This window comes from Panulirus ornatus, chromosome 17 (assembly GCF_036320965.1).
Source record: "Panulirus ornatus isolate Po-2019 chromosome 17, ASM3632096v1, whole genome shotgun sequence".
NCBI lineage: Eukaryota > Metazoa > Arthropoda > Malacostraca > Decapoda > Palinuridae > Panulirus > Panulirus ornatus.
Genome location: NC_092240.1, coordinates 48,257,891 through 48,272,193, shown reverse-complemented (window position 1 = coordinate 48,272,193; position 14,303 = coordinate 48,257,891). Strand labels below are relative to the sequence as shown.

Genomic DNA, 14,303 nt, shown 5'->3' with positions numbered 1-14,303 from the left:
CAATGGCACTTGTAATTTCAACCACCCATTCCTTCTACACAATGGCACTTGTAATTTCAACCACCCATCACAGATAGAAACAACGTGATCTTGAGACTGACATGAAGCGAAGATGTCGAGAGGACCAAGTCTCTCACAGGGACTTGGTTGAAGCAAGCGAGGAGCTGGTTCGAATCCATTTGGGCGAACGATGATTTGGCGGCACCAGAGCAGTTCAGGTGTTCCCCGATGCTGAAGGCCACTTGCCTATGGTCCTCCCTCAGGGCAAAGGGGCACAGGGCCGTCCCTGACTGGAGGATTGCCCTGCTGAAGAGCCCTGACGAAGAGATGGAAAAAATTATGTTAACTATCGTCGAGTCACTAAACTGTCTGACGAAGGACTCTCATTGCTACCACTGCTGTTCAAAATCTTGTTACCCAAAAGGGAAGAGATGAGATACATCCTCTATATATATATTACATCATACTTCATCCGGGAGTTAATAGGTATTATATGATCATTGTGTCGACTATCTAGTGATGTTTCGACGAGCCCAACACCCTTACTGGCCTATGTGGCCTACCATTGTCTGAGGGCGTTCCTAAGGGCCAATTTGACCTCCGAAGTTAAAGTGCCAGTGTATGGATACGTCCCATGTCGTGGGAGTTGACGTGTGTTTACGTCTACGTGGTAAACACACGGCCGCTCCCAAATGAATCGAAGACATCCATTCATCTTGATGTAATCGACCCAGAGATTTCCACCGGTGGGAAGTAAAGGGTTGGTAAAAGGGTTATGTGGAGAGGAGACACACACACACACACACACACACACACACACACACACACACACACACACAGTCAATCCCTGGTCAACACACAACCAAAACAGGACCTCCGCTTGGGCTTCGGGGGTGAACTATATACACACACACACTCTACAGTGTCTATCGCGTTTCTCTCCTTGGCTGCCCGTGTCTCGTGCCAATGGCTGGTCGTGTTCGGGGCCACAAAGACGTTCACCCATCCCCACACAATGCAGGCAAGGTAGACACACACCGGGTTTCTATAATCGTCCTTGTGGATTCGTGGAGTAAAGAATTTTACCCACGTATCGCCCAAGTGTCAAAATACGAGTCTATTTGATCATGGGCCGAGTGGTGAGAAAGCAGGGTTAATGTGAGAGAGAGAGAGAGAGAGAGAGAGAGAGAGAGAGAGAGAGAGAGAGAGAGAGAGAGAGAGAGAGAGAGAGAGAGAGAGAGAGAGAGAGAGAGGGTCTACATCATGCTCGGGGTGGGGATAAATGATCCACTTGCTGTTTGCTGATGACGCCGTTGTAGTGGCAGACTCGAACGAAAAACCATTGGAAGATGGCGACAATATAATCATTTCAGTGTTTGGCTTAAATAGATATAAAGAAAATAACAAATTGAAAACAAACAGACTTAGATACCCAATGTTTATTGATTGACGTTGCGTTGTTTGTGAGAGGAAAATGAAATCACGACTGAAATGGGTGTTTTTGGTCACCAGCTGATAGATGACGTCCAATGTGAACGTGACGTCATCCATCCAGTATTACCAGAAAGTCAAAACCCTGATATGCAAACCTCATCCACTTGGAGAGTTCTCCCCTCATAATCCCGTCCTTCAAAAAAAAAAAAAAGGTATGATGCGCCACGAAAGAAAAGATATGGCACTAGAGATTATAGAAACCAAAAAACTTCATCAAAAGTCCAAAAGGTAATTACAAAAGGGAATTAAGTACGGTGGAACAAACCTTTTTTTCTGTAAATAAGATGATGTAAGTGTGTGTTTGTAGGGCCTCTGACCACTAGAGTGAGGCGAGAGTAGGTGGTATAAGTGTGTATATAGGACCACTTACCACTAGAGTGAGGCGAGAGTAGGTGGTATAAGTGTGTATATAGGACCACTGACCACTAGAGTGAGGCGAGAGTAGGTGGTATAAGTGTGTATATAGGACCACTTACCACTAGAGTGAGGCGAGAGTAGGTGGTATAAGTGCGTATATATAGGACCACTTACCACTAGAGTGAGGCGAGAGTAGGTGGTATAAGTGTGTATATAGAACCACTGACCACTAGAGTGAGGCGAGAGTAGGTGGTATAAGTGTGTATATAGAACCACTTACCACTAGAGTGAGGCGAGAGTAGGTGGTATAAGTGTGTATATAGAACCACTTACCACTAGAGTGAGGCGAGAGTAGGTGGTATAAGCGTATATAGAACCACTTACCACTAGAGTGAGGCGAGAGTAGGTGGTATAAGTGTGTATATAGAACCACTTACCACTAGAGTGAGGCGAGAGTAGGTGGTATAAGTGTGTATATAGAACCACTTACCACTAGAGTGAGGCGAGAGTAGGTGGTATAAGAGCGTATATAGGACCACTTACCACTAGAGTGAGGCGAGAGTAGGTGGTATAAGTGTGTATATAGAACCACTTACCACTAGAGTGAGGCGAGAGTAGGTGGTATAAGTGTGTATATAGGACCACTTACCACTAGAGTGAGGCGAGAGTAGGTGGTATAAGTGCGTATATAGGACCACTTACCACTAGAGTGAGGCGAGAGTAGGTGGTATAAGTGCGTATATATAGGACCACTTACCACTAGAGTGAGGCGAGAGTAGGTGGTATAAGTGTGTATATAGGACCACTTACCACTAGAGTGAGGCGAGAGTAGGTGGTATAAGTGTGTATATAGGACCACTTACCACTAGAGTGAGGCGAGAGTAGGTGGTATAAGTGTGTATATAGAACCACTGACCACTAGAGTGAGGCGACAGTAGGTGGTATAAGTGTGTATATAGGAACCACTTACCACTAGAGTGAGGCGAGAGTATGTGGTAGTGGACGGAGGCTGACCCAGCGCTCTCCCCGAAGATGGTGACCCTGGCCGGGCTACCGCCAAGGTGACGGATGTTGTCCTGGACCCAGCGGAGCGCCAGGGTCTGGTCCTTCAACCCGAGGTTGCCCGGTAACACCGAATCCTCCGTCGACAGGAAACCTGGCGATGAACATTACTGGCGTTCAACACTACTGGCATTGAACATGACTGGCGTTGAACATGACTGGCGTTGAACATTATCGAAAGACAACAAAAGAGTAAACCAGAAAGTCGAGTTACGGATACAACACACCTGATTGTGTGTCGTAGTGAAGATAATGCTGGGGTGTGACTTACCTAACATTGTGTGTCGTAGTGAAGATAATGCAGGGGATGTGGACCTTACCTAACATTGTGTGTCGTAGTGAAGATAATGCTGGGGTGTGACTTACCTAACATTGTGTGTCGTAGTGAAGATAATGCTGGGGTGTGACTTACCTAACATTGTGTGCCGTAGTGAAGATAATGCTGGGGTTTGACTTACCTAACATTGTGTGTCGTAGTGAAGATAATGCTGGATTGTGACTTACCTAACATTATGTGTCGTAGTGAAGATAATGCTGGGTTTTGACTTACCTAACATTGTGTGTCGTAGTGAAGATAATGCTGGGGTGTGACTTACCTAACATTGTGTGTCGTAGTGAAGATAATGCTGGGGTGTGACTTACCTAACATTGTGTGTCGTAGTGAAGATAATGCTGGGGTGTGACTTACCTAACATTGTGTGTCGTAGTGAAGATAATGCTGGGGTTTGACTTACCTAACATTGTGTGCGTAGTGAAGATAATGCTGGGGTTTGACTTACCTAACATTGTGTGTCGTAGTGAAGATAATGCTGGGGTGTGACTTACCTAACATTGTGTGTCGTAGTGAAGATAATGCTGGGGTGTGACTTACCTAACATTGTGTGTCGTAGTGAAGATAATGCTGGGGTGTGACTTACCTAACATTGTGTGTCGTAGTGAAGATAATGCTGGGGTGTGACTTACCTAACATTATGTGTCGTAGTGAAGATAATGCTGGGGGTTTGACTTACCTAACATTGTGTGTCGTAGTGAAGATAATGCTGGGGTTTGACTTACCTAACATTATGTGTCGTAGTGAAGATAATGCTGGGGTGTGACTTACCTAACATTATGTGTCGTAGTGAAGATAAAGCTGGGGGGGTGTGACTTACCTAAGACCCCCAGACGATATTGGATGACAACAACTACCACGTCCTTCTTCAGGAGGAGCTGAGGTCCGAACGCTTCCATGTTGCCTTCCACGAACCCCCCGCCGTGGATGTAGACCATCACAGGAAGGTCCGAGGTATAAGGCTGCCAACATGGAGGTATCATATGGTATCAGGCTGTCAACATGGAGGTATCATGTGGTATAAGGCTGCCAACATGGTGGTATCATGTGGTATAAAGCTGCCAACATGGTGGTATCATGTGGTATAAGGCTGTCAGCATGGAGGTATCATGAGGTATAAGGCTACCAACATGGTGGTATCATGTGGTATCAGGCTGCCAACATGGTGGTATCATGTGGTATAAGGCTACCAACATGGAGGTATCATGTGGTATAAGGCTGCCAACATGGTGGTATCATGTGGTATAAGGCTGCCAACATGGAGGTATCATGTGGTATAAGGCTGCCAACATGGTGGTATCATGTGGTATAAGGCTGCCAACATGGTGGTATCATGAGGTATAAGGCTGCCAACATGGTGGTATCATGTGGTATCAGGCTGCCAACATGGTGGTATCATGTGGTATCAGGCTGCCAACATGGTGGTATCATGAGGTATAAGGCTGTCAACATGGTGGTATCATGTGGTATAAGGCTGCCAACATGGTGGTATCATGTGGTATCAGGCTGCCAACATGGTGGTATCATGTGGTATCAGGCTGCCAACATGGTGGTATCATGAGGTATAAGGCTGTCAACATGGTGGTATCATGAGGTATAAGGCTGCCAACATGGTGGTATCATGAGGTATAAGGCTGTCAACATGGAGGTATCATGAGGTATAAGGCTACCAACATGGTGGTATCATGAGGTATAAGGCTACCAACATGGAGGTATCTGTATTAGGTAGACATACACTCCTGATACAAGGGTTCAGTTTGATCAGGGCCTGATAGTGTGTGTGTGTGTGTGTGTCAGGTCCCTCATCCTTAGTTTCCTCAGGGACAAGGGCAACCCTTGAGGTGTGTTGACCCCGGCACTTGACATGACCTTGAGGTGTCAGGTCAAAGGACACGCTCTTATACTCAAAGAGTCGTACCCTCATACTTAAGGGCATACCGTCGTGGTTAAGGGTCGTATACCGTCGTGATCAAGGGTCGTATACCGTCGTGGTCAAGGGTCGTATACCGTCGTGGTCAAGGGTCGTATACCGTCGTGGTCAAGGGGTCGTACCGTCGTGGTCAAGGGTCGTATACCGTCGTGGTCAAGGGGTCGTACCGTCGTGGTCAAGGGTCGTATACCGTCGTGGTCAAGGGTCGTATACCGTCGTGGTTAAGGGGTCGTACCGTCGTGATCAAGGGTCGTACCGTCGTGGTCAAGGGGTCGTACCGTCGTGATCAAGGGTCGTACCGTCATGGTCAAGGGTCGTACCGTCGTGATCAAGGGTCGTACCGTCGTGGTCAAGGGTCATACAGTCGTCGTCAAGGGTCATACAGTCGTCGTCAAGGGTCGTACCGTCGTGGTCAAGGGTCGTACCGTCGTGATCAAGGGTCGTACCGTCGTGATCAAGGGTCGCACCATCGTGATCAAGGGTCGTACCGTCGTGGTCAAGGGTCGTACCGTCGTGATCAAGGGTCGTACCGTCGTGGTCAAGGGTCGTACCGTCGTGATCAAGGGTCGTACCGTCGTGATCAAGGGTCGTACCGTCGTGATCAAGGGTCGTACCGTCGTGATCAAGGGTCGTACCGTCGTGGTCAAGGGTCGTACCGTCGTGATCAAGGGTCATACCGTCGTGATCAAGGGTCGTACCGTCGTGGTCAAGGGTCGTACCATCGTGGTCAAGGGTCGTACCATCGTGATCAAGGGTCGTACCGTCGTGATCAAGGGTCGTATCATCGTGATCAAGGGTCGTACCGTCGTGATCAAGGGTCGCACCGTCGTGATCAAGGGTCGTACCGTCGTGTTCAAGGGTCGTATACCGTCGTGATCAAGGGTCGTACCGTTGTGGTCAAGGGTCGTATACCGTCGTGGTCAAGGGTCGTATACCGTCGTGGTCAAGGGTCGTATACCGTCGTGTTCAAGGGTCGTATACCGTCGTGGTCAAGGGTCGTATACCGTCGTGATCAAGGGTCGTACCGTCGTGTTCAAGGGTCGTATACCGTCGTGATCAAAGGTCGTACCGTCGTGGTCAAGGGTCGTATACCGTCGTGGTCAAGGGTCGTATACCGTCGTGGTCAAGGGTCGTACCGTCGTGATCAAGTGTCGTACCGTCGTGATCAAGGGTCGTACCGTCGTGATCAAGGGTCGTACCGTCGTGATCAAGGGTCGTACCGTCGTGTTCAAGCGTCGTATACCGTCGTGTTCAAGGGTCGTATACCGTCGTGCCCAAGGGTCGTACCGTCGTGATCAAGGGTCGTACCGTCGTGGTCAAGGGTCGTACCGTCGTGGTCAAGGGCTGTACCGTCGCGGTCAAGGGTCGTACCGTCGTGATCAAGGGTCGTACCGTCGTGGTCAAGGGTCGTATACCGTCGTGGTCAAGGGTCGTATACCGTCGTGTTCAAGGGTCGTATACCGTCGTGGTCAAGGGTCGTACCGTCGTGATCAAGGGTCGTACCGTCACGGTCAAGGGTCGTACCGTCGTGATCAAGGGTCGTACCGTCGCGGTCAAGGGTCGTACCGTCGTGGTCAAGGGTTGTACCGTCGTGGTCAAGGGGAGTCCACGACCCGTTTCGTCAACAACCACACTCAACTTCAACACAACATTCTCTTTCCACGTTGAAGGCTCCAGTCACGCACAAAAGTCCACAAAATCAAGGCCAGACCTTAATTGGAATATAGATAAAAAATATGAAAAATTATGAAAAACACAAGTGAAAGTATCATACAAATCTTTGAGGCAGTGAAAAAAATAAACACCCTGTCTTTCATAATGTGTACCAGGCCATAGTGATTGGGAAAGACATGAGAAGGCAAAGCGTATTCCAAAGCTTCGACGCCTAGGTGAAGAAACAGTTATCAAAACGGCCCACCCCTTTGAGTCTGACGATGGAAAACAGTTGTCAAAACGGCCCACCCCTTTGAGTCTGCTGGTGGAAACAGTTATCAAAACGGCCCACCCCTTATGTCTGCAGATGGAGACAGCTATCAAAACGTCCCACCCTTTAAGTCTGCCGATGGAAACAGTTATCAAAACGGCCCACCCCTTTGAGTCTGCCGATGGAAACAGTTATCAAAACGGCCCACCCCTTTAAGTCTGCCGATGGAAACAGGTATCAAAACGGCCCACCCCTTTGAGTCTGCCGATGGAAACAGTTATCAAAACGGCCCACCCCTTTGAGTCTACCGATGGAAACAGTTATCAAAACGGCCCACCCCTTTTGAGTCTGCCGATGGAAACAGTTATCAAAACGGCCCACCCTTTTGAGTCTACCGATGGAAACAGTTATCAAAACGGCCCACCCCTTTGAGTCTGCCGATGGAAACTTATCAAAACGGCCCACCCCTTTGAGTCTGCCGATGGAAACAGTTATCAAAACGGCCCACCTCTTTGGAGTCTGCCGATGGAAACAGTTATCAAAACGGCCCACCTCTTTGGAGTCTGCAGATGGAAACAGTTATCAAAACGGCCCACAGCTTTTGAGTCCCGATGGAAACAGTTATCAAAACGGCCCACCTCTTTGGAGTCTGCCGATGGAAACAGTTATCAAAACGGCCCACCACTTTGAGTCTGCCGATGGAAACAGTTATCAAAACGGCCCACCACTTTGAGTCTGCAGATGGAAACAGTTATCAAAACGGCCCACCCCTTTGAGTCAGCCGATGGAAACAGTTATCAAAACGGCCCACCTCTTTGGAGTCTGCCGATGGAAACAGTTATCAAAACGGCCGACCCCTTTGAGTATGCCGATGGAAACAGTTATCAAAACGGCCCACTCTTTGGAGTCTGCCGATGGAAACAGTTATCAAAACGGCCCACCACTTTGAGTCTGCAGATGGAAACAGTTATCAAAACGGCCCACCCTTTTGAGTCTACCGATGGAAACAGTTATCAAAACGGCCCACCCCTTTGAGTCTGCCGATGGAAACAGTTATCAAAACGGCCCACTCTTTTGAGTCTGTCGATGGAAACAGTTATCAAAACGGCCCACCCCTTTGAGTCTGTCGATGGAAACAGTTATCAAAACGGCCCACTCTTTTGAGTCTGCCGATGGAAACAGTTATCAAAACGGCCCACCCCTTTAAGTCTGCCGATGGAAACAGTTATCAAAACGGCCCACAGCTTTTGAGTCCCGATGGAAACAGTTATCCAAACGGCCCACCACTTTGAGTCTGCCGATGGAAACAGTTATCAAAACGGCCCACCCCTTTGAGTCTACCGATGGAAACAGTTATCAAAACGGCCCACCACTTTGAGTCTGCCGATGGAAACAGTTATCAAAACGGCCCACCTCTTTGGAGTCTGCCGATGGAAACAGTTATCCAAACGGCCCACCCCTTTGAGTCTACCGATGGAAACAGTTATCAAAACGGCCCACCTCTTTGAGTCTGCCGATGGAAACAGTTATCAAAACGGCCCACCCCTTTGAGTCTACCGATGGAAACAGTTATCAAAACGGCCCACCTCTTTGAGTCTGCCGATGGAAACAGTTATCAAAACGGCCCACCTCTTTGAGTCTGCCGATGGAAACAGTCATCAAAACGGCCCACCTCTAAACTTACCCAGTGTCGAGCGGGTGTGAAGACGTTGAGATATAGGCAGTCCTCGCTCCCCTCCACCTCCATCTTATTCTCGAGGAAGGCCTTGAGAGACAACTGTGGACAAGAAGGCGCGACAATGGACCCGTCCCTGTCGCCGTGCCAACGACCAGCAGGTACAGGATCCTGCGACGTAAGGGAGAGCATATGAGAGAGAGAGAGAGAGAGAGAGAGAGAGAGAGAGATAGAGATAGAGAGAGAGAGAGAGAGAGAGAGAGAGAGAGAGAGAGAGAGAGAGCCTCTTAAAAGCCTTTCAGGTCAAGCCAGAAGCTGTCGACCATCATCATACCTTAAAATCCTACTGTTTTAAGGGATTTAAACTTTAGGGATATAAACTTTAGGGATATAAACTTGAGGGATATATATATAAACTTGAGGGATATAAACTATGATAGATATGGCATTACATTACCAGTCCAATATATTAGAAGTATAAGGGGATATATATGAACAAGATATATACACATATAAATGTATATGGAGACATTACACACCCCTGCCGCAAACCTACATTCACTGAGAGCCAATCACTTTCCTCTCTTCCTACACGTACACATGCCTTACATCCTCGATAAAAACTTTTCACTGCTTCTAACAACTTGCCTCCCACACCATATATTCTTAATACCTTCCACAGAGCATCTCTATCAACTCTATCATATGCCTTCTCCAGATCCATAAATGCTACATACAAAACCATTTGCTTTTCTAAGTATTTCTCACATACATTCTTCAAAGCAAACACCTGATCCACACATCCTCTACCACTTCTGAAACCACACTGCTCTTCCCTCATCTGATGCTCTGTACATGCCTTCACCCTCTCAATCAATACCCTCCCATATAATTTACCAGGAATACTCAACAAACTTATACCTCTATAATTTGAGCACTCACTCTTATCCCCTTTGCCTTTGTACAATGGCACTATGCACGCATTCCGCCAATCCTCAGGCACCTCACCATGAGTCATACATACATTAAATAACCTTACCAACCAGTGTTTTAGATATCTGGGAATGGATTTGGCAGCAGATGGAACCATGGAAGCGGAAGTGAGTCATAGGGTGGGGGAGGGGGCGAAAATTCTGGGACCCTTGAAGAATGTGTGGAAGTCGAGAACATTATCTCGGAAAGCAAAAATGGGTATGTTTGAAGGAATAGTGGTTCCAACAATGTTGTATGGTTGCGAGGCGTGGGCTATGGATAGAGTTGTGCGCAGTAGGGTGGATGTGCTGGAAATGAGATGTTTGAGGACAATATGTGGTGTGAGGTGGTTTGATCGAGTAAGTAATGTAAGGGTAAGAGAGATGTGTGGAAATAAAAAGAACGTGATTGAGAGAGCAGAGGAGGGTGTTCTGAAATGGTTTGGTCACATGGGGAGAATGAGTGAGGAAAGATTGACAAAGAGGATATATGTGTCAGAGGTGGAGGGAACGAGGAGAAAGTGGGAGACCAAATTGGAGGTGGAAAGATGGAGTGAAAAAGATTTTGAGTGATCGGGGCCTGAACATGCAGGAGGGTGAAAGGCGTGCAAGGAATAGAGTGAATTGGAACGATGTGGTATACCGGGGTCGACGTGCTGTCAATGGATTGAACAAGGGCATGTGAAGCGTCTGGGGTAAACCATGGAAAGTTTTGTAGGGCCTGGATGTGGAAAGGGAGCTGTGGTTTCGGTGCATTATTACATGACAGCTAAAGACTGAGTGTGAACGAATGGGGCCTTTGTTGTCTTTTCCTGGCGCTACCTCGCACACATGAGGGGGGAGGTGGCGAAGGGAATGAATAAAGGCAGACAGTATGAAATATGTACATGTGTATATATGTATATATCTGTGTGTGTATATATATGTATACGTTGAGATGTATAGGTATGTATATTTGCGTGTGTGGACGTGTATGTATATGCATGTGTATGTGGGTGGGTTGGGCCATTCTTTCGTCTGTTTCCTTCCGCTACCTCGCTAACGCGGGATACAGCGACAAAGCAAAATAAATGATAAATAAATAAACTAACCAGTCAACAATACAGTCACCCCCTTTTTCAATAAATTCCACTGCAATACCATCCAAGCCCGCCGCCTTGCCGGCTTTCATCTTCCACAAAGCTTTTACTACCTCTTCTCTGTTTACCAAATCATTCTCCCTAACCCTCTCGCTTTGCACACCACCTCGACCAAAACACCCTATATCTGCCACTCTATCATCAAACACATTCAACAAACCTTCAAAATACTCACTCCATCTCCTTCTCACATCACCACTACTTGTTTTCACCTCCCCATTAGCCCCCTTCACTGATGTTCCCATTTGTTCCCTTGTCTTACGCACTTTATTTACCTCCTTCCAAAACATCTTTTTATTCTCCCTAAAATCTAATGATACTCTCTCACCCCAACTCTCATTTGCCCTCTTTTTCATCTCTTGCACCTTTCTCTTGACCTCCTGCCTCTTTCTGTTATACATCTCCCAGTCATTTGCATTATTTCCCTCCAAAAATCGTCGAAATGACTCTCTCTTCTCTTTCACTAATAATCTTACTTCTTCATCTCACCACTCACTACCCTTTCTAATCAGCCCACCTCCCACGCTTCTCATGCCACAAGCATCCTTTGCGCAAGCCATCACTGCTTCCCTAAATACATCCCATTCCTCCCCCACTCCCCTTACCTCCTTTGTTCTCACCTTTTTCCATTCTGTACTCAGTCTCTCCCGGTACTTCCTCACACAATTCTCCTCCCCAAACTCACATACTCTCACCACTCTCTTCACCCCAACATTCTCTCTTCTTTTCTGAAAACCTCTACAAATCTTCACCTTCGCCTCCACAAGATAATGATCAGACATCCCTCCAGTTGCACCTCTCAGCACATTAACATCCAAAAGTCTCTCTTTCGCGCGCCTATCAATTAACACATAATCCAATAACGCTCTCTGGCCATCTCTTCTACTTACATACGTATACTTATGTATATCTCACTTTTTAAACCAGGTATTCCCAATCACCAGTCCTTTCTCAGCACATAAATCTACAAGTTCTTCACCATTTCCATTTACAACACTGAACACCCCATGTACACCAATTATTCCCTCAATTGCCACATTACTCACCTTTGCATTCAAATCACCCATCACTATAACCCGGTCTCGTGCATCAAAACCACTAACACACTCACTCAGCTGCTCCCAAAACATTTGCCTCTCATGATCTTTCTTCTCATGCCCAGGTGCATATGCACCAATGATCACCCATCTCTCTCCATCCACTTTCAGTTTTACACATATCAATCTAAATTTTACTTTCTTACACTATCACATACTCCCACCACTCCTGTTTCAGGAGTAGTGCTACTCCTTCCCTTGCTCTTGTCCTCTCACTAGCCCCTGACTTTACTCCCAAGACATTCCCAAACCTACTCTTCACCTTTACCCTTGAGCTTCGTTTCACTCAGAGCCAAAACATCCAGGTTCCTTTCCTCAAACATACCACCTATCTCTCCTGTTTTCTCATCTTGGTTACATCCACACACATTTAGACACCCCAATCTGAGCTTCGAGGAGGATGAGCACTCCCCGCGTGACTCCTTCTGATTCCCCTCATTCCCCCGATTCTCCATGGTTTTTTAATTCTGTTTATGGATGGGGTTGTTAGGGAGGTGAATGCAAGAGTTTTGGAAAGAGGGGCAAGTATGAAGTCTGTTGGGGATGAGAGAGCTTGGGAAGTGAGTCAGTTGTTGTTCGCTGATGATACAGCGCTGGTGGCTGATTCATGTGAGAAACTGCAGAAGCTGGTGACTGAGTTTGGTAAAGTGTGTGAAAGAAGAAAGTTAAGAGTAAATGTGAATAAGAGCAAGGTTATTAGGTACAGTAGGGTGGAGTGTCAAGTCAATTGGGAGGTGAGTTTGAATGGAGAAAAACTGGAGGAAGTGAAGTGTTTTAGATATCTGGGAGTGGATTTGGCAGCGGATGGAACCATGGAAACGGAAGTGAATCATAGGGTGGGGGAGGGCGAAAGTTCTGGGAGCGTTTAAGAATGTGTGGAAGTCGAGAACATTATCTCGGGAAGCAAAAATGGGTATGTTTGAAGGAATAGCGGTTCCAACAATGTTGTATGGTTGCGAGGCGTGGGCTATATGGATAGAATTGTGCGCAGGAGGATGGATGTGCTGGAAATGAGATGTTTGAGGACAATATGTGGTGTGAGGTGGTTTGATCTAGTAAGTAATAATAGGGCAAGAGAGATGTGTGGTAATAAAAAGTGTGGTTGAGAGAGCAAAAGAGGGTGTTTTAAAATGGTTTGGTCACATGGGGAGAATGAGTGAGGAAAGATTGACAAAAAGGATATATGTGTCAGAGGTGGAGGGAACGAGGAGAAGTGGGTGACCAAATTGGAGGTGGAAAGATGGAGTGAAAAAGATTTTGAGTGATCGGGGCCTGAACATGCAGGTGGGTGAAAGGTGTGCAAGGAATAGAGTGAATTGGAACGATGTGGTATACCGGGGCCGACGTACTGTCAATGGATTGAACCAGGGCATATGAACCGTCCGGGGTAAACCATGGAAAGTTCTGTGGGGCCTGGATGTGGAAAGGGAGCTATGGTTTCGGTGCATTATTACATGACAGCTAGAGACTGAGTGTGAATGGGACCTTTGTTGTCTTTTCCTAGCGCTACCTCACACACATGAGGGGGGAGGGGGTTGTTATTCCATGTGTGGCGAGGTGGCGATGGAAATGAATAAAGGCAGACAGTATGAACTATGTACATGTGTATATATGTATATGTCTGTGTGTGTATATATATGTATACGTTGAGATGTATAGTTATTTATATTTGCGTGTGTGGACGTGTATGTATATACATTGTGTATGGGGGTGGGTTGGGCAATTTCTTTCGTCTGTTTCCTTGCGCTACCTCGCTAACGCGGGAGACAGCGACAAAGCAAAATAAAATAAATATAAAACTGCTCCACGACGACCTACAACCACCTCGTTAACGAGGCAGAGGGAGGTCGTTCGAGGTGGTGACTGACGGAGTGGACAAGACCCACCTTGAACCTCAGGTCACCGAGGGGCGGCTCAGCATACGGGACGCCCTTGAAGCTGTAGAAGGGCCTGCCTGGCCCGGCCTCCTGCAGGATGCCGCGGATGAACCCTTGCTCCAACTTCACGACCACCGCTGGATCCTGCTCCTCCTCCCACCACGCCTCCTGCTGCTCCTCCTCCTCCCACTGCGCCTTCTGCTGCGCCTGCTGCTGTTCCTTCCACTGCTGCTGCTGTGGCTGCTGTGAGGCCACAGCAGCCACAGCAAACACCAGCGGTACCCAGAGCCTCCACATCTTCTTCCTCCTGCTGGGGGAGGAGGTGGTTGTGGGTCAATGTGCTCTCATATACCCTCACCCATCTCCTCCCCATCATCCTGCTGGGGTCACTCACCCACCTCCCCTCCAATCATCCTTCTGGGGTCACCCACCCACCTCCCCTCCAA

At 47.5% G+C, this 14,303-nt stretch overlaps 1 protein-coding gene across 1 annotated transcript in view; it reads right to left on the bottom strand.

The window, feature by feature from the left end:
- The window catches only part of LOC139754436 (uncharacterized), a 57,385-nt gene that overhangs the window by 34,736 nt on the left and 8,346 nt on the right, over positions 1-14,303 (bottom strand). Inside the window, exons 2-6 of the mRNA XM_071671712.1 lie at positions 13,867-14,167; positions 8,783-8,944; positions 4,065-4,206; positions 2,822-3,007; positions 72-316 (exon numbers count right to left, since the gene is read on the bottom strand). Coding sequence (XP_071527813.1) covers positions 72-316; positions 2,822-3,007; positions 4,065-4,206; positions 8,783-8,944; positions 13,867-14,154 — 1,023 coding nt within the window. The 5' untranslated portion in view covers positions 14,155-14,167. The remainder of the gene's footprint in view (positions 1-71; positions 317-2,821; positions 3,008-4,064; positions 4,207-8,782; positions 8,945-13,866; positions 14,168-14,303) is intronic.